The sequence below is a fragment of the Macadamia integrifolia genome, chromosome 5 (assembly GCF_013358625.1).
Source record: "Macadamia integrifolia cultivar HAES 741 chromosome 5, SCU_Mint_v3, whole genome shotgun sequence".
Lineage (NCBI taxonomy): Eukaryota > Viridiplantae > Streptophyta > Magnoliopsida > Proteales > Proteaceae > Macadamia > Macadamia integrifolia.
This window is the reverse complement of record NC_056561.1, coordinates 19,834,810-19,861,354: the sequence shown is the minus strand read 5'-3', so window position 1 is coordinate 19,861,354 and position 26,545 is coordinate 19,834,810. Positions and strand designations below refer to the sequence as shown.

Genomic DNA, 26,545 nt, shown 5'->3' with positions numbered 1-26,545 from the left:
ATTGGATGTTTATAGACCGTTTTACCCATTTAACGCTATTTAGCCCATTTAAGATGCTTATAGCCCGACTAACCCATTTAAGCCTATTTAACCCATTTAAGGTTGTTTTATAGCCCAATGACATTGAGTCTAATTATGAATCAGGAACCAAAATTGATTGACCAAATAAAAATGTGTTCGTGCTCAAGTCTATGAGGGATCCGGATCCTCTTCATAGAGGCCATCGCCCATAGAGTGCCCATAGAGGCCTATCTATGCGACATGTGAAGGAAGCAAATCCGACAAAGGAAAAAAAAGTTCCAATTTCTTTACCCAGTTAACCCCACTCATCCCAAACCCGACACCTCACATAGATCAAACCCATCTAACAATCTTACCTCCCTTTTGCCTTCCCTGCCGTGGCTGATATCTCATGGCACGTCGAACTTAGCCTCATCGGTACCATGAAAGTCGTGGCATTTGGCTCAAAGTTTGTGAAGAAAATGGTGAATGACTAAAACACCACGAACCCAATGTGGTTATAGTGATGCCAATGGTTGTATGGAATGGCCAAAGCAAACATAAACCCCATCATCATGAAGAACCCCATCAATTGGATCCAAAACCTCCCTATGATGTCGATGAATGCCACCGTGAACCAATACCAAGGAACAATACTACAAAGTGTTATCAACGTCAGAGCCCTGACTATCATTGCATAAGGAATCCACCTAATATATGAGAAGATGTCCAAATGAATTGGAGGGTTCTATTGCCATCCTCTCCACCTTTTATTGTTTCAATTCCAGTTCCATGTCCAGATTCATAATATTTCAGATTTAATGATATCTATGAAAACTGCATGAAGATTGATATTTCTTCATTTAGATATTGATTTGATTTAGTTTCCATTGATGCTATCTTCCTGTGGTTAGGTATGTGTCTCTTTGCCCATGAAATTTCAGATAACTAGATCATTAAATAAACTGAAAGAATTGGAGAATTTGAAAAACGATTTGATAAAATTGGATTTGGTCGATTCAACAGAGGCTCTAAGGATTCCAATTCTACACTCTAGGGTTGGGTAGAAGGTAAGAGGAAGAGAAGCTCCATGGATTTGGTCAGTTCCACAAATAGGATAGTAATTCCATTCTACAGCAGAGACTGGGGAGATTCTAAGTGAGTCAAGTCGATACAGGGTGTGGGTTTGGGTCGAATGCCTGTGTGGGTTTTTTTTTAAGAAAAATCAGAGCTTCAATTCTTGACCGTTGGATTTTTTTCATCCACGTGTCGTGCAGATAGGCCTCTATGGGCACTCTATGGGCGATGGCCTCTATGGAGATGATCTGGATCCGTCTATGAGGCCCAATTACCTAAACAAATGAAAATGGTCGAAATCTTAAGTTTATGGAGATTGATGAGGATTAATCAATAATTCTAGGAATCATTTTACTGTACTAATCCCAATTCTGATTTCTTAAGAAGACGTGGCTTTACAGGAAATTACCTAATCTTCCCATATTACTTGGATTTTGTGGACAATTATATTTGTTGGAGAGGCAAGTGAAACTATTTCCATTATAGGTTCTAATTTTGTTGGCAGATAAATCTAATTGATACTAAATGAATTAAGGGTGCCAAATTAGAATCGGTACCAATAATGAAATTGGAATCGAATGTTTAAAACCGAATCGAATTGAAAAATGTTCGCTTTTGGTTTAAAATAAAATAGAATTTAATTTGGTTCGATTGGGATTAAATTCTAAGGTAAAGTGTATGTTTGAATTGAACTGAATAAAATGAATAAGCTGAAACAAATTCAATTAAATATGAACCAAATAACTGTTTTAAGAATCGAAATAAATTGAACAAGTTCGATTTTGGCTTGAGACTCTGCCCTCATATATTTTAGGTTTCCTCACATAATAGAATTTGTTACATCAAACTTGATCAGGATGAGTTAAGTGTGTGTGTGTTTTTTAAATACAATAAATATGTAAAAATTAGTAAAGTTTTAGATATCAGGACGGGGATTGATCCTAGTTGATCGGATTCGAATTGGATGTATCAATAAGGGTGCCAAATTGGAATCGAAATCGAAAATCAAAATGTAGTTCCAAACTAATATTCAGGACCGAATAAAAAACAAACTGAATAGAATATGGTTACAATTTGGATCTAAGGAACAGAACCAAACTGAGTTTTAGAACCGAGGTGGGACTTGGTCCAATTTTGGATTACATCAGAACTCCCTCAAACCAAATCGAAATCAAATCGAATACTTGGCTCCATACCGATTTACACCCTTATGTATAAAGTTTAGATCGGACACATGTAATCCTGATTTTTTTTCTCTCTTTTTTACTCTTCGTCTATACTGATCCATGGATATGGGATCAACCATAATCAATACCGATCTAATTCAAACGATTCTCCTGATACTGATCCGATCCCTTGAACCCAATTTGGATTCACATACAAGAGGATAGACTGCAATTCCACTTAAACAATCACTCCAAATGAATGGCTGGTGTTGGACAGGGAGATTGAAGAGGCTATAATAAGAAAAGTGGCCTTGGGCAGGAGACTCAAATGCTTCCACTTTGCTATGGCTCTGGAGAAACTGTTTAGGGTTTCGAGCAAGTGAGGGGACTCAAGGGTCATACTCATTGAGTTTGCTGTGACTCAGGTCAAAAGATGGAGTCTAAGTTTTTTCTTTTTTTTACCCTAATTAGAGCCTAAATGATTTTTGACCAGTTCTTTCAAAATTTTGACTCCACTCACCTAAGTCAAACCTGGTTTTTCTACTATGGTACACAACCCTAAATTAATTAATTGCTACAACAAATTACAAATGGGTCGTGGATTACGAGTGAATAATATTTTGGCTCAAGTTTTGGGTCCATTGGGCTGATTTCATCAACTATTTTGAATTTATGTAATTCCAAAGGCCTTTGTAGAGAAGGAAGATATTGTTGTAAAACTTTCATCAATCATAGGGTATCTCAAAGAGTTTTATTTTATTCAACCATGGTTGGCTGGTTACGCCATACTCAATTTGCCCTTGTCCTTCTTTGTTACCATAGTGAATTTGCCCTAAAAAAAAAAAAACCTTAATCCTTCTTGCTTCCTAGTAGGGTTGTCAATGGGTCGGTCAGGCTCGATTTTGGTATGGGTTGAGTCGGTTTCGATGTGGGAATGTCGAAACCAAAACCAAACTAATAAAGAAATTTTGGTTTCAGTTTTGGTGTAATTTGGTTTCGGTTTGTCTTTGGTTTTCTGTATTGGTTTGTAATTGGGTTGGTTTCGATTTTTCGTTCGATTTGGACTTGACTTTCCATACAAATAAAATTTGGTTTCTTTAATGAATTTTGGATTGTTTCGGTTTCCTATCAATTTGGTTTCGATTTGGGTTTTGAGCCCATTTTGATTTGGTCTTAAGTTCATCCAGTTTTCAGTGCTGTTCGATTTGATTTTGGAGTTACAATACTCCAAACCAAAACCGAACCAATAAAGCTTCAATTCAGTTTGATCCAGACTATTATCAGTTTAGTCCGACCAGTTTTACTGATTCGGCTTAGGGTTTGACACCCCTACTTCCTACAATGTCTTCTTTGAGACAAAAGTCATACTACTGATATTTTTGTACCATATAAATATAATAATGCTATTATCTTTTGCCTTATACGATATACATAAGGGGTGTCAATCCGTTGATTAGTTTGGTTTTATTCATATTGAACCGGTTTTGAATTGTTTTATTGATTACATCAAAATCAAACAGTTAAAACCGACTACAAGGATCAGACTAAGGGTTAGGGACAACCTGAAAAACAGATATCTATAATAGATTATCAGTAAATCAAGAATTGATTCTTCCTGAGTCAATGTCCAAGCAGTTAATGGTAATGGACCAAATCAAAACCAAACTATTAAGCTAATGTCCAATTTTCGGTCTGGTCTTTTATCGGGTTGATTTAATAGGCTTTTTATCCGGCCGTTATTGGGTTATTACTGGTTCAGTTTCCGGGTTTCAGTTGATCCATTCGATCGGTCTGGTTCAGTTTCCACCAATTCGGTTCAGATCAAACCAATTGGGTTCGAGACAAAACCGGTTCGGACTGGAAATTGACACCCTTTTGGATCCAAACGGTGAGTAGTCCATAATCCATATAACCATGCACAAAGAATATCCCTAAATATAACGGCAGCTATTTCGGAGTTCGTGAGGAGGGGGGCAGATTATAAATTAGGGGAAAAGCGATTGAGGCTGGTTTCTTTCCTAAAATTTCAATTCCAAAACTGAAGAACAAGGGTTTTTTGTATTCTTTTAATCTATTGTGTTTGTGTGGCTAACGGGAGTTGATTGGATTTGTTCCAGACCTCAGGTGTTAGAGCGAGGGATTTGATTATAGGAAGAAGAAGATTTAGGAAAAGGGTATCTTACAGATTTGAAGACACAAATTACAAATTCCTTACAGTTAAATCTTTCTACGAGTGTCAGTCTATCTGGGTTTCTTGGCTTTTTGGTTGATTGAGCTGCTTTTTCAGAGTAAGAGGAAGATTTGGGTTTGTTCGCATGGTTTCTTTGCCTTTGGAGCTCTGATAAGCTTCAAATTAGGGGAGTTTCCTGGGGGCAGTAAATGTATAATGTGGGGTTTCGGCATTGAATCTGGTCTTCATCTTTCTTTTCTGTAAGTTTCAGCTTTGCTTCAAGGTTATGGTTTAATTTCCTTATTTTATTTCAGGCTTTCTGCAATAGACCTCCAAAAAGCATGAAAGAGATTTTTTTTAGATTTTAGATTTTAGTTTTTTCTAGATTGGGTGTAAATAGAAAACTCTCACGTTATGGAGAAATAGTCCATTTTGCGTTTCCGTGCGTTACGTTGGTGCTTATGGAATGGGGGGAAGATAAAAACCGAAGAGTTATTTAGGGGAAAAAGGAGTTATTTTGCAAGAATATGCAGTGCTATTAGCTCATCGATGTACTGTTTGAGTGATGGTTAGAAGGGAATTTAAAGATGTTAGTTACTCTATTGGACTTTAGACAGGATTTTCCTAATCCGATTCATCAGTGATTGTTTACGGATAGGGTTTGTTGGATATGCAGAGTGTCTGCCTTTTACTTCCTGTTCTTTTTTTTTTCCCCTCCTTGATTGGGATGGTACGGTTTCTTCTTGTATTGAGGTAGCTGCTGGTGTTTTGATTTCTTAAAACTTTTCGATATACTGCTTTTTTGTTGCTATCTTTGCAGTCATAGGATGAAATTGTCTTGTCTTGAACCCTATCCTCCCCTCCCCACCCCACGCACACACACACACACACACACACACACACACAAAAGGAAAAAAAAAAAAAAAAAAGACATGAGTGTTTGTTGCTTGTCTTAGTGGTGTCTTCTTTTTCTCCTTGAAGAGAAAGGGGGGGGGGGTGTGTGTGTTAACTGAGTGGGATTTGATATGTTTGCATATTTAGGGTTTTGTTTTCTTCCTGATTGTAATTTTAAATATGTGATCATTTTCTTTTTTGATGATAAAAGTTTTCCTTTTGAAATAGTTGATCATGTTCTACTTTTCTAGGGCAGAGTTGATGAAGAGATTTGTGTTCTGAGTTAACTTCAAATTTTGTTCCTAATTATATGTAGTTTCTGTGTTTATGTTTTGTAGTTCTTTTGTAAGACTTCATATCGGCTGCCTGAGCTTTGGGGCTTCTTAACTTATTTCACATTATGTGATATTGAATTGCAGTTTTTGCAGGTAGTGGTATGATACAGCTGCCAACATAGTGCAGGGAGAGATAATGGCTGCTGTTGATGCTTGCATCAAACCAAATTTTTTTGATGATGGTGAAGATGATGATGGGCCTGCAGTTTTCAAAAGGAATAAGACAGTGTCTACGAGAACTCAGTTGAACCCAGAACTAAAGAAGTCATCATCTCAAAGGAATGATGGATCATCAGTGAGGAGTGCCTCTGATACTCCGAAAAGTCAAAACTCAGGTTTGCAGAAGGGCAAAGCTGTTTCATCTGCAAAGGTGTCACCAGTTAAGTCAAATGTAGCAAGTTCAAATGCATCAACTTCAATATCAAAGTCAAGTTCTTTACAACCGAAAACAGAAATTAACGAGGAGAAGAAGCTTTTGAATAAGCATCAGAGTCAATCAAATGGGGATACTGATGATTCTGATGATGACAAACCATTGAGTGCTAGACTTGCTACTACTGCCACATTACCCAAGAGCCAATCACCTAATGTTTTGAAGGGGCTTAGTTCACCTGTTTCTAGGTCATCACAGTCAGTAAGGACAAAGGTTGTTGTTAAGAAATCTGATGAAGATTTGGAAGATGATATTCCTTTGTCATCAAAATTCCAGTTCAAGCAGAGTGGAGGGCCATCCAGCAAGAATTCATATGACTCTGACGAGGATAAACCATTGGCTTCTAAGCTTCAGAAAAATGGTTCCAGCAAGCGTGATAATGAACCATTAAAGTCCTTTAAAGGTTTGAATAAGAGACCTCTGAGCGAAGCAAGTACTTCAGGTCAGTCTTCAATTAAAAGGCCGAAACCTTCATCTACTCCTGTTCCAGCCAAAATTGCGCAAGTAACAGTGAAAGCAGAAGTGAAGACAGATGATGATGACAATGTTCCCATTGCCCAGAGAATGAAGAAGCCGGCTCCTTTAGTTAATAAATCAACATCCATAAAGAAATCAACAAAGGTTGTTTCTGCTTCGTTTAAGAAAACGGCCAAGAAGTCAAAAAAATTAGCAAAGAATTCTAAATATTCTAAGTCGACCAAACTTCTGCCTAGCTCTGGCGAAGGACAAAAATGGACTACCTTGGTACACAATGGCGTCATTTTCCCTCCTCCATATAAGCCCCATGGAATTAAGATGCTCTATAATGGGCAGCTGATTGATTTGACTCCTGAACAGGAGGAGGTGGGGTTTTCTTTTTTCCTTCTGCAGTTCTAACATTTGATCCCACCTATTATCTTTTCCTTCTGTTGTTACTTTAGATCCTATTGCTTACGGTATTCGGTTTTGTGCAGGTTGCAACAATGTTTGCAGTGATGAAAGATACTGATTATGCAACCAAACCAAGATTTATAGAAAACTTCATGAATGATTGGAGGCAGATACTTGGGAAAAATCATATCATTAAGAAATTTGAGCTTTGCGATTTCACACCAATTTATGAATGGCACCAGAGGGAAAAAGAGAAGAAAAAACAGATGAGTACAGAGGTAATAAGAGTTCTTTTTTCTTTTGATCAAAATAGGATGTGTGCATGTAAGTCGACACTAAACTATGGCCGTGCTCAGTGCTCTAGCTTCTACATGAAAATCTAGAATTTTGCGTGAATTATCAGGTTTGCTGCAAAATGTCATTGTTCAGGTCTCTTATATGTTGTGACTATTTTGGCACCCTAAGCAAAATTGCACGGAATATTAGGTGAAAATGTTGGGTTTGATCTTTCTGAGTTCCTTAATTGTGGTTACTCCTCCCCAACCCCCCAAACTATTATTAAATTTCTGCATATACTAAAGGCTGTAAGACTCTTGATGCCATGTTTTTATGCCTGTGATTTCAAAACAAGATCTTGCCTTGCTGATCTTATAATATTTTCTTAATTTAGTTGAAACTTATACTGGCCTTTCGGATATGTGGTGCATTAAACGAAATATACCTAGGCTTTTTAGTCTTGGGTCTGTTTAATTGATTTAATGCTTTTGCATTGAAGCTGTTTCATTATTATTGTTTGATGTTACTTCATGAGAAAGATTTCTTGTTGATGATGTAATTCTTTGTTGTCAATGCAGGAGAAGAAGGCAGTGAAAGAAGAGAAATTGAAACTTGAGGAGAAATACATGTGGGCTATTGTTGATGGTGTTAAAGAGAAGGTTACCTCTAGCTTCCATATGTATTGTGATATCTATGTTCATTGCAGTAATTTTTTTAATATTCTTTTATTTATATTACCACTTTCTAGAAATTATTTGGAGTTTTTTTTTTTGGGTTATAAAAGTAAATTAAGCGAAAGTGCCTTGGTAGGGGATTAATTTGGGGTAGTGAATGATGAGGTGGCTCACCAATATTCTGGTTTCATGGAAGGCCTTTTAACTATAATTGTTGCCTCAGTAGCAACACTTTTGGAGCAGGTGATTGATGGATTTGATTAGAGGATGATAACTTGGAAGAAAGAATGCATTTCCCATTTGGGGGCTAGTTCTCTTTTTTCTTTTTTAATTCTTGAGAGAAAGATCAAGGTTATGGTTGTTGTTGTAGAGAAAGATCAAGGTTATGGTTGTTGTTGTAGAGAAAGATCAAGGTTATGGTTGTTGTTGTAGAGAAAGATCAAGGAAATGTATTATTCAAAAGAAAAAGCAGCTCAAATGCGGGATCCAGAAAAGAATATACAGAGAGAGGAAGGATATACAAACCCAGTACAGGATCTGTTTTCTATCTTTTTGTCAACCCCCCCCCCCCCAAAAAAAAAAAAAAAAGAGAGAAGTTACATTGGTGAGAGTTGGAAGGCCTTCCGTCTTTAATTCTTAAACTCCTTTCGAGGCTGAATCCCAAAGAATTAGAGTTTTGAGATACACTAACCGATTTGGATGTCATTTGCTGTGAGCCATTGGAAAATTTTTTCATTCCTCCCAGCCCATAATAGTACAGCAAGTAACAGCGGGAACCAGCTTGGAGGTGCTTCTTTCATAAGGGGACAGTACGTTACCTTTTCAGTTTGAGAGAAGCCATGGAATGTCTGGAGGATCCCAAAGCCATCTGAGAATCTGTAGACTGCGGTCCCAAAGTTTCCAATAGAAAGGGCAAGCCAGCAGCAAGGAACTGATTCCTGCTTAACTTCGCAGAAGGACATAATTGGGTTTGGTCAGCCTCTAGATGTCAGATGATAGTAGGGTTTTGTCCTTGCATACTGCTTAAACGAAGAACCCCACTTTGGTAGGAACCTTTAACTTACATAAGTTTCTATGCCTTAGATGATTTGCGTCTTCACTGCTAGATTGCAAAAAGAGAGAATGGATTTGACTGTAAACTGTCCATTTGTGATTTCTTCCCATATTCAAGCATTGGGAGTCAAGGGATTGACTGACTGTTGTTCATCACCTCTAGGAAATAGTAGAAGTGGTGGAATTCCAAGTTGTTTAAGTTTTTGTTCAACATAGGAGACAACTCAAAGCGCCATTTATTGGATGATTATAGTGCCTAATATAGAAGTTTCTGTCAATAGCGGTTTTACTGATAAGGAGTTTCCACAATCCACAATCCACAATCCACAATCCACAATCCACAATCCACACACCACCTAGTCTGCTAAAATTGTAGTGTTTTTCCTTTGTTTCACCTTGATCATGATGCCTGGCTTGACTTTGGAAATGTTATTCAAAAGGGCATCATATGGCTTGTTGGCAGGGGAGGTCTCCCAATTGATCACTTCCCCACATTTACAAGAAATTATTTATCTTGAAAGACTTTATTGCTCATGGAAAAGCCTCAATAACCATTTACACAGCGGAGTATGCTTTATATCTCTGACAGGATTGATTCTGACGCCAACTTTCTGCTTGTGTTGCGTCACTTGGGCTTATTTTATTGTAAATAAGCCTTGGGTTGTATTATGTATGTGTTGGACCTTTGATCCCATGAGTTTTCTTTGAAATGTGCCACTTTAATGGGCCTAAAATATGGGTAGAAAGTAGGAAAACGGGATTTATATTCAGTGTTTTTATTTAAGTTGTTTTAATTCAATAAAGGCCCATTGGGCCCATCGAGCGTAATGTCCTATATGGACTATTAGTTAGTCAGTTCTACTCCATATTGGAGTTAGAAGCCTAGTCCTAGTTCTATTTGAAGTCCTAGTTGTAGTTGGAGTGTCTAGTCCTATTTGAAAAGTAGCTCCTAGTCAAGGTATGATTGTAATTTTGCCCTCTTTAAATAGAGGATCCTATGCACTAATATTTCTTAGACTTGAGTGAATAAATTATTTGGTGAATACTCTTTAGCTGAAAAGCTGTTATTGAGAGGTGAGATGCCTAAACCTTTGAGGGGTGTGATACCCAAAACCTGAGCGGTGAGATTCCCATTCTTTTATTCTCTTTCACCCTTTTCAACCCTCCATCGGTTCTATTCTTCTTTTGTATTTTATTTTCTGCCCCTTATTTATTTTCTGTCCCTTATTTACTGTTCTTATTTACGGCTACTGTGAGCATATCAGACCTGCCAGAAACACCAGAAATCAGAATCAGCCAGCTTGGAATCTTGGGCTTTTGAGACCTGCGATCTCTCTCCTCTTTCCCATTCTGAGATCTGATTGGAGGGCTACTGTTGGGAGATGTTCAGGGGTGCTATAGGACCAATCGGCCCTCTTCTTGACTCTGTCCAAGTCGATCAGATTGCTGGTTTTGCAGAATCTTCCCAGAATCTCTCCCCAGGGTCAGAAATCAAGAAACTGAATAACTTTCAATCCAAGTATCAGAAATCATCCAATTTTGGAGGTTGTGTTCCTACCTACAAGACCTACAATTGACCCTAGTTTCAGCCTCATCAGAGGCCTACAACTCCAACCGCAGGTATTGCGCCATACCCCTTGTTCTATCACCTCTTTAATTGTAATTCCACTCACCCATGGAGGTTGTTAAGTTAATTCCACCCATGGAGGTTCTTAAGTTTTGGGACTTCACTCATGGAGGAGGTTAAGTTCTGTGGGTCATAAATCTCTACCCTGCGAGGTGCTCTTTTAATTGTATTGTTTGGGATATAATTTGTGGGGTTTAGTATCTTGTAATCTATTATCTTGTAATCTACTCCTGCATTAAAATGCTTGAATGACCTTCCAGTCATTCCATAAGAAGTCTCTTTCAAGCTTATGGCTCGTTGCCTTTAAGGTGTGTCACAATGTAATGGAAAAAGAATGGTCAAAGTAAGAAGACATTCTTATTGGGTAGGAGACAAGAATAATAAACTATTACTTGGCAAAGTTAGAGATGTGTAGATCAAAGAGGGTGTGGATCTAAGAATTGTTATAAAACCTGGTTCCATGCAGGTGACAATCACTACTCTTTCCTTTGATACCACCCTCTATTCTCTACAATATTAGATATCTTAACCAACCCAATGATGGTTTGTTCCATGAGCAGTTACCAATCTTTTTAACCAATTTATATCCGTGGACTGTTCTTATCTGTGCTTTAGTATCTAAATTGTCCTCTTGGATACTAAATTTGCTTGTAAAACTAGGGGAGAATCTGATAATTCAATTATGTCATTGGAAATGAAAAGTTGTGTACTTTCTAATTTCCGTGCCCAATGCCATTTGTAGGTGCAGCATGCGGCCTAATGCAAGTTATTAAATTTTTTTTCCCACAAATCTTACTTCCTTGTCTAACTCAGAGCTGTTCTTGTTTAAGAAGATTGAAATCCTTTAGCCTTCTGGAAAGATATGAATATCTTTATGGTAATGGTCCTTTGGGAGCTAGCATGTGTGGGAGGCATGTTCACATGATGTGCATGAAGGTGTTGAATGATCCTTGGGAGATGTGGGCTAACCCCTTCATTTTTGTGCATCTGGGTAATGGCCTTTTGAAATTAGCATGGGTGAGAGGAATGTTCACATGATGTTCATGAAGGTGCTCTGATCCATGCGAGATGTGTGGTGAACCCTATCATTTTGAGCATCTGGGTTTGTCGAAACAAAAGCTATTCCTGTATGGGTCTGCCTTTTTCACTGCTAAAGTTTAAGTGACAGCTTTCTCATGGGATATGCCACGACAAGCGGTGGATTGGCCATGCTCATTTACTTGGGTATTAATGCGGAATGGCTCATTATAGAAGAAGAGAGTAAATTTAGGTTGTCCTTTTCAATGGGTGGGATTTGTGTGCATAGATGATGGATTGTATTGCTTCAGCCTTCAGCAAGGTACATTTTCTGTGTGTTTCATGACAATTGTATTGTGTGGCTTCAGCAAGGTAAATGCTCAGGTTCTTATCAGGGCTGAAATATTGTAAAAAATTTCTACTATCCTAAAGTTGTGGTCGAAGGTGTTTCAAGCTATGGCATCAAGATATGTAGGCAGAGGCCAAGAAAGGCATGTTTTGGTTTTCCAAGTCGTGAATCAAATATGATATCTGGCTTTGTTTTTATCTTGTTCTCTTGTATACCAAGGTCTATGAATGCTTTAACTGACAGTTCTCTAGGATCTGGATATTATGTGAAGGGTCCTCTAAAGTGTCCTAAGGCCCTGGGTATGCCTTTGTCGCTATTTTTTTGTTTATTCTGTCTTTTCTCTCCTAAAGATCAAGGGGAGTTCTAGGATCAGGAGGCATATTAAGTGTGTGTGTTCAGTAGAAACCGTTATCTTGCCTTCACACCAGTTCCCACATCCATACATGGTATAACAGTGGAACCCAGCCCTTTGCAGCTGCTTTTGTTGCACAGACTTGGCTTCCTTGGCATTTCCAAATAATTCTTTTTATTAGCATCTAAGAAAATGCATTGGTATCATTTGATCTTTACACTAGCAATCTAACTTTATTTCCCTTTAAGTTCAAATTTTGTAAACCGTTATTGAATGATTCTATTAGCTAAACCTGAAGTGGATTTCAAATTAAACAGATTCATATTGATTCTGATGGCATTTGAATGCCTTGTACCGCTATCTACATATATGGGTCTATTTCGTTAATTGCTGATGAACATGTTTTCTCTTTATTGTTTATATGAACTCTATTTGCCCATGGAGACTGACTTTTGGTACTTATCTGAATCTTAGGTTGGGAACTTCAGAGTAGAGCCACCTGGGCTGTTTCGTGGCCGTGGAGAGCATCCCAAGGTTTCATAATGTCAAAATTTTGATTTTGATATGTTGGTATTAAGTGTTTGTCATACTTCTTGATTTCTTACCCTGTAAACTTTGTTGATTGTTACTCTTATGGTGTCAGATGGGAAAGCTGAAAAGACGCATTTGTCCTAGTGATATTACAATAAACATAGGAAAAGATGCAGCAGTTCCAGAATGTCCAATCCCTGGTGAAAGGTTCTGTAATTCCATTCTGGAAAATTGTTTGAGTTGCTGATGATTAGTTTTTTTTTTTTTTTTGGGTGTCTTGAAACTTTTGTGTCTTCTGCACAGATGGAAGGAAGTAAAGCATGATAATACTGTCACATGGTTGGCATTTTGGAATGATCCCATCAACCCTAGAGAATTCAAGTATGTCTTTTTGGCTGCTAGTAGTTCCTTGAAAGGGCAAAGTGACAAAGAGAAATATGAGAAAGCAAGGTTATTGAAGGTGAAGTCTCCCTGGAGTTTCATTTAGTAGCTTCTGATTGTTATTCTGTGGTGCTATATAAGTGCAGGATAATGATTGCAAGCATCTAATAGCTGTAACCACCGATCTGCATGCAGGACTACATACATGGTATTAGGGCAACTTACACAAAGGATTTTGTAAGTAAAGATATTACAAAGCGGCAAATAGCAGTTGCGACTTACCTTATTGATAAGCTGGCTCTCAGGGCAGGCAATGAGAAGGTGACCTTTGCAAATGCATTTGTTAAATATGTATCCCATTTTCTTGTCATAGTTGTTTTGACTCCAAGTCCACAGACTGCCTGAATAATTTTCTGTTTCTCCCCATTAGTTGGTTTCAACATCTTACACAAATTTTGTCCTTGTTGATGAGAATGCTTATGAGCAGAATATGGATGGTAATTATTCCTGCTCATTTTGTTAGGGTGATGGACATCTAAAATGAGTTAAAAAACTTTGCAGTTAGGTTGCTGAAATATCTAGAAATTCCTTTGATGTTCAAAGGCAGAATGGGTCAGGAGCGAGGAACAAGCTGCTCTCAAATTTTTTTTTTTTGACTGTGTTGTATGTAATGTCTGGCATAAAATGATAATATATCAATAAGGATTGGTTCTGAGTGCTGTGGTTATAGTTGGAACGAAATTAATAGATAGACTTAGTTTGTTATGGCTGATTGGGGATGGTAGTGAATTGAGTTTGGCACAGGGCTGGAGATTATGTAGAGAAATTCAAATGATAATAATGAACTATAAGGAAAGAGTAAAGATATAGGCAGTAAATGCTTGAGGCCCTTGGAAGTTGGACGTCATGTTTGGTAGCCCTATTCGCCATCCAATTCTCACACCTTATCAAGTTGGGCTGGCTTGGTTGCCCATTTAATCTCCATATTTGCAATTCCTATGGCTGATCAAACAGAAGCCAAGAAGTTTCTCTCTTTCTCTCCCTCTCTCTCTCTCTCTCTCTCTCTCTCTCTCTCTCTCTCTCTCCCCACCTTTCCCTCTTTCTTCTTCTTTTACTCCTTTACATCAAGAAGCAAACTGCATCCTATTCAAGTTCACTGACTTTGTCTGTGATTTCCCAGCACCCATGTGCAAGGATTGATGCAGTAATCTTGGGCTGTGCAAACATGGGGCTCAACTAGGATTGCTCAGGGAAAACATGATTAACTGTTACGTCATTGGATTTGTTTTAGCCTTTTTAGTGGCAACATTTTTGCTTTGTTGTGTTCAAAACAGTAGAATAACAGGGAGTCAGGGACACTTACAAAGTTTGCTTGGATACTGGGTGTCTGATGCAGCAGCAGCAGCAGCACATGATATGGGGACAAGAAATATTGGTGTTTGTTTCTGATATGGCCAGATTTGGCAATGGACTGTGTAATCTGTCTTGTAAATTTTTATTACTGCTGATTTCTAGTTAGGGAAAAGAGAGAGAGAGATAGGTTATGGTTGGTTTCTTAGAGTACTCCTGAATGGCTCAATTTATGGGTTGTGAGTGAATTGAAATCATGGTTTAACATTTTGATGTTCTGAATCATTTTGTATGAATCATTGCTGCCTGCAGTTGTTGGAATTAATTTTGAGAATGGGATATGGCAATGAAAACTACATTTATTTTATATAAAGTTTGCTAAGAAGAGTGATCTAAATATATTGAGTGTAGAGGAGATGAGGATGTTGAGAGGGTTGTGTGGCAAGACCAAGAGAGATAGAGTAAGGAATGAGGGCATTAGAAACCAGTTGGGGGTTGCACCAATCTAGGACAAGCTCCGCGAGAGTCGATTGAGATGGTATGGCCCAATAAGGAAGAGTGACCTGATTCAGTTGGAGGGAGTCAGAAGAGGTAGGGGCAAACCTAAATTGACTATTGAAGAAATGATAAGAAAAGATAGCCATACGGTTGGGCTCGATTCAAGTATGACTGTGGATAGAGTTTTGTGGAGGACAATGACCCATGTACCTTGTAGGGGATGTTCCTGTGATGCGTCTTTGATTACTACTTTATTTTTTTCTCTTATCTCTCTTCCTTTTAATTCTTTTTCCATATCGGATCCATGTAGCTGACCCCATTTAGTTGGGATAAGGTTATAATTGTTGTTGTTGGTCCAAGGTGCTTAATTTAATGTATTTTTTATGCAATCATCTTGGACAACTCACTTTTTTCCATGCGAAAATTGACATACATAAATACATGCATACATACAAGCATAAATTGTAAAAATTACATACATAGATACATGTGTATCACGAGCCTTGGTGAAAGCAAGAAGCTGTACAATTTACATACATAGATACATGCATAAATTGCTTTTGTATGGTATTCCAATCAATATATTGTAAAATGATCCAGATTTTAAGTATTTATATTATTTTCTAAAAGAAAAAAAAAAAGAGCAATCCAATGCACGAGGCTCTTGCTACCATAGGGTCTGGGAGGGGCAAGTGTACGCAGCTTTACCCCCTGCTTCGCAGAAGAGGCTGTTTCCAAGTTTTGAACCTGTGACAAACATGTTGCAATATTGCAAATTACCCGTTGTGCCACAGGCTTGCCCACTATTATTTTCTAACTTATTGCAAATTTGAAAGCAATTGGGTATTTGATATGTGAGTTTCTTATGATCTGACACTAAGAATCAATTATTGGTAAGATGGCTTTACCTTTTCTCCACAGTTATTTCGTTAATGAATTTTCTTAAATAAATTATACTTTTTACTATAAGGGCATGCTAACTATTGTTTCCTGAACGGCACTCTTTTATTCAACTGGGGTGAATTGTTGTGTACTCAAGAGTTTGTTGAATAAGTTATTTGAGAGTGCTTACTGTTATTGTTAGCCTTTATGCAGGATGATGATGAGGCTGATACTGTTGGTTGCTGCACACTGAAGATGGAAAATGTTACCTTAATCCCTCCAAACAAGTTGCAGGTGAAGTACCTATGGAAAATTCCTCCCTGGCTGATTACTGGTATTTTGGTAACTTTATTGGCAACAATGATGGATCCTTTTTTCTTTCCAATCTTCCAGTTTGATTTCCTAGGTAAAGATTCCATTAGGTATTTCAACACAGTGGAAGTTGAACTTCCTGTATATAAAGCGATTGGACAATTCAAAGCTGGTGAGTACTTTGCCCTGATATTACCCTTCATATTTTCCGCTTCAGATTTGAATGATGGTTATGCTCTTTCCCTTTATATTTTTCCAGGAAGAGGTGACGGGGAAGATCTGTTCGATAAGCTGGATACCAGTAAACTGAATGCTCATCTCAAGGAACTTATGCCAGGGCTCACTGCTAAAGTTTTCCGTACATACAATGCATCTATCACTTTGGATGAGATGGTAAGATGCAAAATTTTCTGATGTAAGCTTGGAGTTCATTTTATCTTCTGATTTTTGAACTGGTTATCAAAGCCTGTCAAATCCTTTTGTAAAGTTTCCATACCAAAAGTTGGAATTGGTAGGTGAAGGAACTCCCAAGCTTATAAGCCTATAAGGTGGGCTGTGGGCTAATTAGTAGCTGGTGTGGGACTAAACTCCCAACACGCCCCCGCGCGCATGGCAGTACGTACTGCGGACACCTGGATGCAGTGAAAAACCGCTCTGATATCATGTAAAATTTCCATCCCAAAAGTTTGACTGGTTGGGGGAGGGATTTCCAGGTGTATAAGAGGGGCTGTAGGCTAACTAGTAGCCATTGTGGGACTAAACTCCCAAGTCCCAACACCTTCCATTCAGAAAATTAGTTCTGTTATTTTTTCTTCCTATACTCTTTAAGCGCCCTTGCTGATTCTTTGTGGATTGCCCCATTTGTTCTTTGTGCTGATCTATGGTGAGCCTTTATGGAGAAGAGTAGAAGATAGAGGTGAAGACCCTTGTTTGGAAGAATCTGGTCTTCATTTGAGATTCCCTTTTCACTTCCTAGTGTTTGTCTAGAAAATGAGAACAGTGGAAGCGTAAATCAGTTTTAAACATAGTTCAAAAACTCATGTTTCGTCTTGTTTGGCCTTGACCAAAATACACATCGAAATGAGCAAATTTTCGCCAAAACAGTGCAATTTTTTTTCTCTACAATGTAGAAATGACCAAACTGGCTTGCAGTTAATGGCAATTTCATTATTAAAAAAAGGAGGGGGGTGGGGTGTAGAAGGTGATACTTCATGGTTGGGCATGGTTCAAGGAGTTAGTTTGCTTTCCATTCATCGCTCGTGTATTCACATCACTTAAATGTTGAAGAGAAGAATAGTACTCTTGTTTCCTTTTGTTACTGATAGTATACTGCTTGTACTTTCATCCATGTCATGAAAACCATCGTTAGCAATGAGCATGGATTTTATTTTTCTAGGCAGAAATGGGACCCATTGGAGAAACACCCCCCCTCCTGGGGTTGCCGCTGATGTATTAATGTTTTCCCTGCATGTAGTTGATTGGGTTACTCATCTTTCCCCCAAACCTTGCTGATATCTCTTTTTCTCTCTAAATTGTATTCTTGATTATGACAGTTGAATAGAGAGACTAAGGATGGTGATATGGCAGAGAAAATTGCTGTTTATCAAATTGCAAACAAGGAGGTATGGCTTAGTGGCTGTTAGGCTGGCTTTTGTTTCCTTAACCTAATTTAGGGCACATTGGGTTCTGTGACAAATCTTTGTTTCTTTCGTTATATGACAGGTTGCAATTATATGCAATCATCAACGTAGTGTCTCAAAGTCCCACAGTGTGCAAATGTCAAGATTGAGTGAGAAGATGGATGAGCTAAAGGTATTGGCCCCTTCTGTTCATTGTAGGAAATACTATACTAACTAGTGTCCATGCTTGGGGAACATAGTCAGAATTACAGATGATTGATTTATAGGCGTTTGTGCTAACAATGGCATTGGACCCACTTTTCAAGAAGTCCATATAGAAGATTAGGACATACATACCCCCCCCCCCTCTTTCCAATAGGAAAGGGGGGGGGGAGAACAAGGGAGAATCTGATTAATCCTGGAGCTACAGGAAATGGTTTCTGTTATTCTTGCAGCTTAAGCTGGGATTATTTGATGTTTAAGTATGCTGTTGTTTCACTTCAAACAAGTTTTGTAATTTAAGTTCTGTACACTGGAAAATCTGGTATGGTGCATGTGTAATGGCCTTTTGGGATTTGACCCACTAGTCATTAGGTTCACATGGGATAAACAAGGTGACGGTGGAGCAATGTGATCCCACTCATTGCTTTTGTCTTCTTCCCAACTTGGAGCAATGAAAAAACATTTAAGTTCATGCTACTTATAACTGAGATAGTTTTCTTGTTCTGAGTAGGCTGTACTGGATGAACTTCAAACTGATTTGATGAGGGCGAAGAAAGGGAAGCCCCCTTTGAAGGGTGCTGACGGGAAGCCGAAAAGGAACTCAGCTCCCGAAGCGTAATGCAACTGATAAACTTACCCATCCTTTTTGTCTTCTGTTTCAATGCTATTAATCTTCTTGAACTTGAATATTTTATATGCAGGTTAGAGAGGAAAATTTCTCAGACAAATGCTAAGATTGAAAAAATGGAACGAGATATGAGGACCAAGGAGGATCTGAAGACTGTGGCATTGGGCACATCGAAAATAAACTATCTTGATCCAAGGATATCTGTTGCGTGGTGCAAGCGTCATGAAGTTCCCATTGAGAAGGTGAGTTTCATTCTAGGTAGAGTATGCTTGCCAGCCAGTTGAGAGACACATTTCATGGTTCTTTTCGGGAAATATAATATGGGTAGACCTTGTTTGGTGATAAAAGTTTGTTTACATGTTCTTGCTAATTATTTCCTACAATCTGCAGATATTCAACAAGTCCCTCCTGGCAAAGTTTACCTGGGCAATGGATGTTGATCCCAGCTTCAGATTCTGATATCTTTATATGGTGCTTTCCTACAGATTTTCCTAGAGATACTCTCTTGTTCTCCCCTTAGTATTTTAACAATTTTTTTTTTCTCATTCAATTTTCTTTTTGCCATCTCCAGGTGGAAATTCCATGCTGTATGTCTATCTATTTGTAGGTTGTGACACCCATTTTATCCCTATTGTTTGTTTGATCTATCAGAAGGTGATGAAAAGATTTGGCAATGTCTCTAGTTTTTCACTTCTCAACCATGTATTACCAACATTTTAGATGCTTCAGACGTTTGAGATGTTTCTAAGTCGAAGCGTAGAGCTAATTTTTGTGTATTGAGATCTATAATCCACTCTATTGCTGACTAATGTTTTAATGGCAATGCAAGCATTTGTCGCACTTTCTACATGGTTATATTGTCTTAGCACTTCAAATCTCACTTTTATTTCGACTCTGATTTGATTGTTCATTGGTTTGTTATACATAATTGCTGCTTGAAATCACCTGCTGGCATGTCCTCATCTTTCAATAATAGAGCATCTGTGAAACTGGTTTAGACCCCCCCCCCTCTCTAGATGCCTCCTTAATGAGACTGTTATGAGAGACTTTAAGATTCAAATACCTCTTGTATTGTTTTGTTTTCCAATTCCCATTTGTTGCATGCATGTCTTTCTTCCACATGTTTTCCAGTTTCCCAGACACTGGCGGTGATGGTGACGGTCCCCAACAGCCAATCTCGTCTTCTAAATATAGTGGGAAGGTGTTCTTTGGATATACTTGTCCGAAACGCCCCAAGGCAGGTGATTCTTTGCTTTCTTTGAAAGGAGTTTATTGAGCACAATCTTGGTAGTGTTGATGAAGCCCAATCATTGAGTGCAACAAAATTGGAGGGGCCTTCTTGGGACTGTTTCTTCATCCTAAGGATTGAATTACAAGAATCCTTTGCACCATAGGGGGTTGAATACAATCTTAAGGGTAATCACAGGTGGTGCGACCTAGCCCCACCATCACTGTGATATCTTTTCTAGTGTGTTGGAGTTTTTTTTTTTTTTTGTTAACCAGGATGTCCGGGCTGGTTTACGTGCAACTCAATTAATCCTTGGGGAGACTAGCGCAATAACCCAGTGCCACGGTCTTAACTTAAATCGTAGGTATATAGATGGGGACTCGAACCTGGGATTGTGTGCCTATCCACCATGGTATGTTGCAGTTCAAGTTGTATTGTATCATGAGTAGAGCCTCACGTTCATCCATTAGTTGTAATCTATTCGAGACCTTGAATGTAAAAAGTTCACCTTGGTACATATCACTACTATTGGATACTAAAAGGGGTAAATTAGAAAAGGGAGAGGGTTATTTGAGCAAGTGGCATAGAGGCACATTAATGAGGTGGAATAGAATGATATCAATACACAGGAAGATAATGAGGTCATTTCATGTGAGAAGGAAAGAAATAGACATAGAGGAGCAAGTGCACTATACCCCGGCATCTCTGAGAACCTATTCCCATTAGAAAAATAAGGAGAATAACTCCAAAGTTGAAAATAGAACACCTTTCTTGTTTATCTTCTCCCATGATGAAGAGAGAATTTACTTTCTTCTTTATCTTTTCCCATGATGAAGAGAGAATTTATTCAACCATGGAATCTGATCCTCTTATTGAATTAAGGGTATTTTCCATCTCAAGACTCGACAACAAACCCAAAGGTCAATCGTATATCACATCACCAACTCTCTTTACCATTGGTGAGCAATTCCCTTCACTTTCATGGATTGAATTCAACCTTTTTTTTTTTTTTTTTTTTTTGGGATAAGGTTAGCTTTTAATATTTTTTTGATTAAGACTTCGTCTGCAAGGTAACAAGAAGGAAGGGAAGTGTATCAAGTCAATACTAAAATAGAAACTTTTGTAATTATTACATTGAACAGGCAAGCTGCCAGCAGTATAATCCATTTTTACAACCCTTGGCATTTTTCTTTCTCTCTCCTCAATAATTTATGGATCCCTTATATGACGATGCACTCTATGCCCATTGGCTTGGCATGTAAAATGCCATTATACAATGCCTGCGAGTTGATCCTTCTCCTTTATTACCCAATAAATTATGTGATTAACATCAAAATATTTCTAAATTAATTACTTTACTTTGCAATCAAGTTTCTCTTATTTGAATAGAAAAATAAAGAATGGATTAAGTTTTTCTTAACCTATGGTGAAAAGATTCTTTATTCACCCATGAAATTTGATCGTTTGATTGGATTCGGGTAGGGTAATTTCTACTGTAAGGGTGGGAGTTAATGAAGGTAATTACTATTCTAAAATTCAATCATAGTGTTAAATCATCATTGAATTTCATCAAGATTCTAGGGTTATAGGTTAGGGAATTGGCATTGGATTGATTGCATTGGCTGATCCATATCAATATCCATCGTATCTAATTAATGCAGATCAGTCGATACAATTTGAACATATAGTTTTTGTTGAAAAAAATGTTGTTTTCATTTGTGTCATCGTGATACCTATTGTTATTGATATCACCAGTGATCAATACCATGAACTAAATTAGTTTTCGATGAAAAATACATATACTAAAAAAAGTTAGGAGAGAGTTCCTTAAAAGGCAATATAACTTCTACACCAGCACAGGAGCCAATGGGAGTCCCTGTAGAAGCATCAACATTAATGGAATTTTCACCTTTCATTAAAAGGCAGGTGGGTAGTTACTTCACCACACTCTGTGTCTGGGAGTAGGAGCTATGCTTTTCTCGAATTTATAAATACATGAGTTTTGAGTGAGTGAGTGACAGTGCTACACAATTGTAATTACAATTAAAAAAAATAATAAAAAAAAATCTATTTCACTTCTCTTCCCTCTCTTTTACTTTGACTTACAGAACAGAGCCTAAATTTAATATTCATTATCATCAAGAGATTAACTTTGGCAGCGGGAATGGGATAATATCATAATGATATGGGACAGTGGCATTAAGCCCAACATCAAAATGTCAAATGCACGCCAAACCCCAAAAGGCCCAAAACGCACGCAGTGATGCGATGCAGATTGCAGGCTATTGGGCATCCCCCATGAGTGGGAATATCTCGAATCCTCTTGATCCATTTCCCTGTTCCATGTTTCTCAATGGGGAAATCATGGTAATCTCTCCGGCTAGTTCTTCTGTCCTAATCAGTAATCCAAAGCAGATAGAATGGTTTGGTCTACAGACTACAGAAACTGGGATCAGGGATGAGGGAGGGAGGGAGGGATTTGAGTTTGGACGACTTCTTCCAATGGCATTGGCAATTTCTTCGTAATTTCCATTATTTAAAATTTCATATCAAACTCAAAATCAATATCTATGGAACGTCACCCATGAAGTCATCAGCCCATTTCTCCATATTGACTTTCAATCCTTCCGGAAAGCGAGAGAATGTAAATTTTGGATATTGACTTCTTCTCCTTTTAGGGCGTAACTAGATAAATAAATGGTAAGATACTGATCGAGTTAAACTTCAGGGGAAGCCATTTCTCTGCAATCTGCAGTCTTTCGAAGTTTTGGAGCTCGGCAAGGTATCTTCTTTCACCTTTTCTTCCTTTTTCTCCGTTTATTGTTATTATTATTATTGTCAATAGCAGAAGTGGCAAGCAATCCCTTTTGAATGTTTAATCAAGTTTCTTTGCATCCCAAGCTTAATTCAAATTCGATTAGGTACTTAGTGAATGGAATTACTTAGATTTCTATTCGTGTTTCTCAATAAAACAATCGGGTTTTTTTCCACTTTCTTCTCTAAATCATTGGGTTTCGATATCTTTATTTTCCTTTCCACTTCTTTAGTGGGTGACTTGAGTTTGCCTGGTTTGACTACTTTTGAGTTCAGCTTCCGTTGTATCTGTCCACATTTTTTCAACTTTATGCTGTGCTGTTTAAAGGGGGAAAAAAAATGGAGATGTTCATCTCTATTCAATATAATGATTCTCCTATTTTGTTAGTTTCAAAGTATTGCTCCAAGAAGAATAAGAAAATTTTCTCTTTTCCTATTTTTCCTCCTTGTGAAATTCCTTCTTTTCATTTAATTCTTTTAGCATTATCATGTTCCTTTCTTGGGAAATTTAAATATTATTTTAAATAATAACACAAACCAAATCTTGTTGAACCATGAATTAATAGCATTTTGATTCAGGAAGTATCTTTTTTCAGGTCAAAATGAATTTTATTTAAATAATTAAGACTCTGTGGCTTAGAAAAATAAGCTTACAAACTTGTACACTCATTTTAAATTTGTATTTACCTGTCTCCTCTATCATTTTTGTATTACAATACTTTTCAGGTGTGAGGATGGGAAGGGGGGGGGGGGAGGGGGGGGGGGGGGATGGATGGGGTGTCATTTGTTTAAGCCCTTGCTGTACCAGCTGCTTTGGGTTGATATAAGTTTTTGTAGAAGAAAATTTGTGTGTTTTAGTTTTGTTGTATGCTTCAATTATGAATTATCTTTGTGTTTAGCAGAATATATGTTTTAACTCATCTTTGACTTCACAGAAAAATGACATATTGTTCTCAATGGTGGCTGCTTTCACTGGCAATTTTTCTTTTGGCTTTAACTGTGCAAGCTAATGAAAATGTGGTGAAAACTGATGTCTTCTTATCTCCAAAGTTTGAGCTGGGACCAGGACAAGTGGCGGATAAATTCTACTATAATATTGACTTTCCAAGAGGTCATATTGCAATTAAGGAATTTAATGGTGAAGTGGTTGATGAGTTGGGAAATTCTGTACCTCTTCATGAAACTTATCTCCATCACTGGATTGTAAAAAGATATTATGCTCCCAAGGGTGAGAAAGTCCATGAGGGTAATGGTGATCAGGAGCTTCACTTTTCAAAGAATTTTGCAGTGAGAAATGCTGGAACATGCCAGGGGAGGGTTCTGGGGCAGGAATTTGGTATTGGATCTGAAACACGCAAAACAAAGGTTTATGTTCCAGATCCTTATGGTATAGAAGCTGGGAATTCAATGGTAATACCTAAAGGATTCGAGGAGAGATGGTTGCTCAACATTCATGCAATTGATACGCGAGGTGTGGTGGATCGGATGGGATGCACAGAATGCAGGTGTGACCTCTATAATATCACAAGGGATAAGGCTGGCTGGCCTTTGCGTCCAGGTTATACTGGAGGCCTAGCTTGTTGTTATGATCAAGTACAGTGCAGGATGCAAGAAGGCTTTGATAATATAAAGAGAAGCCTCTATTTGAGATATACTGTGAAATGGGTTGACTGGGAAAACAGTATTGTTCCTGTTAATATTTATATATTTGATGTTACTGATACTGGGGAAAGGCCAGCTGGTTCTACCAGAAATGGTTGTCAGGTATGTAGTGCTATCTCTATTTGCAGGATTTCTAGCAAAAAAGAATCTCTATTTGTAGGATTTATTTTCATACTACTGGGGGGTAACTGATGGCATTACATCTCAGCTTCATCTTTGGAATATGGGACCAGAGTATATGACAAGTTCTAGTCATTAGTTTTTTATTTATCATATTTCTCTTTTGCTAGTGTGAATGCTTCTATCTTTGAGTTCAAATGTGGTCTATAGTTTGGAAATCTGACAGTGAAAGAACCTTCCATTTGTAAGTGATGTGGATATCCCATGTAGATGTGTTGCACTGGTAACTGATACCAAGTGAAGTCTACATAAAATTTTGGGTTATTTTGCAACCCCCCCCCCCACAAAAAAATAAAATAAATAAATAAATAACAGTAGAAGTAGAAGTCTATGGGTTAACTGTACTGTGAAAGCTCAAAGAAGATACTAATGAAAAGAGAAGAGTCTAAAAGTGTCTCTACTGTGCTTACCATCGATATCCCTTGAGTCCTTAATTGGAGGAGTCCCATTTGACATAGGCAAGCTGTTTTGCAGCAACATTTGATGTAATGGATATGCCTTCCATCATTTTTAGCAATTGTATTTTTCTTTTCTTGAACATTAATTGATGATTTGGATGGTTTGTGCAGGTAGAGTATGATGTTGCGTCTTGTGTTGGAAATTGTATGGAAAATAATGGGTGTGTAGATACCAAGAAAGCAAGAATTGCCATGTCTGACGACGGGGGTGAGATTATCTATGGTGTTGCCCACCAACACTCCGGGGGACTTGGCGCAACTCTATATGGAGAGGTGATGACATGAATTTACTTCTATTTCTATAATCTGAGACTATTCCTATTATTTATCTTTATATTTTCTCCTTTACTTTCTGTTGATGATTACTTCTTCTTTCTCTTTCCTTTCTTTTTTATTTGTAGACTGCTAGATGAGAACTATGCTCAGGCTACTAAATTATTGCTTGAATTTGTTTCCATTATTATGATTATGATGTACATCTTTACCATGTACTTCTTCTAGTAATTTTTTCTTTACTTTTTAATGCACTTCTTTGTTTCTAATGATGTTTTCATAAATTGATTCATGAAGTAATTTTTTCTTCTTTCTGTTTTCCTGAATAAGTAATCTGAAGATCTTTAGCTACTGACAAAACCACTTCTCTTTTCTGGTCGATGGAAAATGGAGTCAGGATGGTCGAGTTTTATGTTCTTCTTTACCAATTTATGGAGAAGGGACTGAACCAGGTAATGAGGCTGGTTACGTTGTGGGAATGTCCTCTTGCTATCCTCAACCAGGCACAGTTAAAATGTCTGAAAAGGAGACTTTGACTTTGGAGTCCAACTACAACAGCACCCAAAAACACACAGGTGTGATGGGCCTCTTCTACATTTTGGTTGCAGACTCACCACCAAGGCGCATGCCTTCATTGCTAACTTTCATTCATGTAAGGTTCTTTTTTTTCTTCTCCACTTTATTTATGTGATGGACATCTCTCTCTCTCCATGAATTAGCCAGGGCTGAAAAATGTTTTAAAGGGTTATATGCATGTGGACTTATCAACAAGTTTGGAAGGATTTGAGATGTTCACAATACCTCCCATTAGCTAAGCCTCCCATCATTCATTGGACACTGGTTCTGATCATTTTCAAAATGCTTGGATTTGTGTTTGCAGGATCAAGTGGCATTAGTATTCATGGGCGTTACCGTAGCCGTTGTTGTTGCTGTTGGTTATCTTCGAAGGAATCGAAGAGAAAGCGGTTACCAATCCATATTGATGCAACAGTAATGGAGAAGGGTTATTTTGGCCTCCAAGATTATAGTGTCTCAGATGACACCCTTATGCTATATACAGCGAACTTTAATCTGCCATACTTTTTGTTGTATAACCCAAATAATGATGGCTATGATAGCATGAAGCTGATTATATTGTTAATATGTGTGCTGGGGATTCAGAATATTTTGATCTTGTACTGGTTTTTAATCGCATCCTTCTTTAATTAGGTATA

General features: G+C 37.8%; 2 protein-coding genes across 4 annotated transcripts; both read left to right on the top strand.

Moving 5' to 3' along the window:
* The first annotated feature begins 4,181 nt into the window (after window positions 1-4,181).
* LOC122079277 (DNA topoisomerase 1 alpha-like) lies at window positions 4,182-19,565 on the top strand. 3 transcript variants are annotated; one of them, XM_042645617.1, is made up of 17 exons: window positions 4,182-4,673; window positions 5,736-6,918; window positions 7,029-7,223; window positions 7,800-7,880; window positions 12,768-12,827; window positions 12,937-13,031; window positions 13,128-13,284; window positions 13,401-13,526; window positions 16,149-16,229; window positions 16,329-16,419; window positions 16,507-16,640; window positions 17,801-17,869; window positions 17,970-18,059; window positions 18,600-18,703; window positions 18,790-18,958; window positions 19,107-19,187; window positions 19,288-19,565. In XM_042645617.1, exons 2-16 carry the CDS (start codon window positions 5,779-5,781, stop codon window positions 19,173-19,175), a joined length of 2,661 nt encoding a protein of 886 aa, XP_042501551.1. In that variant the 5' UTR covers window positions 4,182-4,673; window positions 5,736-5,778; the 3' UTR covers window positions 19,176-19,187; window positions 19,288-19,565. The 3 variants fall into 3 exon arrangements, with proteins under 3 accessions (XP_042501551.1, XP_042501552.1, XP_042501550.1); XM_042645618.1 differs by having other exon boundaries at window positions 5,727-6,696; XM_042645616.1 differs by having other exon boundaries at window positions 4,183-4,673; window positions 5,727-6,918.
* Window positions 19,566-22,411: 2,846 nt separating this feature from the next.
* On the top strand, window positions 22,412-26,545 carry LOC122078376. Its single transcript, XM_042644341.1, has 5 exons — window positions 22,412-22,726; window positions 23,694-24,522; window positions 25,170-25,331; window positions 25,729-25,983; window positions 26,212-26,545. Exons 2-5 carry the CDS (start codon window positions 23,698-23,700, stop codon window positions 26,323-26,325), a joined length of 1,356 nt encoding a protein of 451 aa, XP_042500275.1. The 5' UTR covers window positions 22,412-22,726; window positions 23,694-23,697; the 3' UTR covers window positions 26,326-26,545.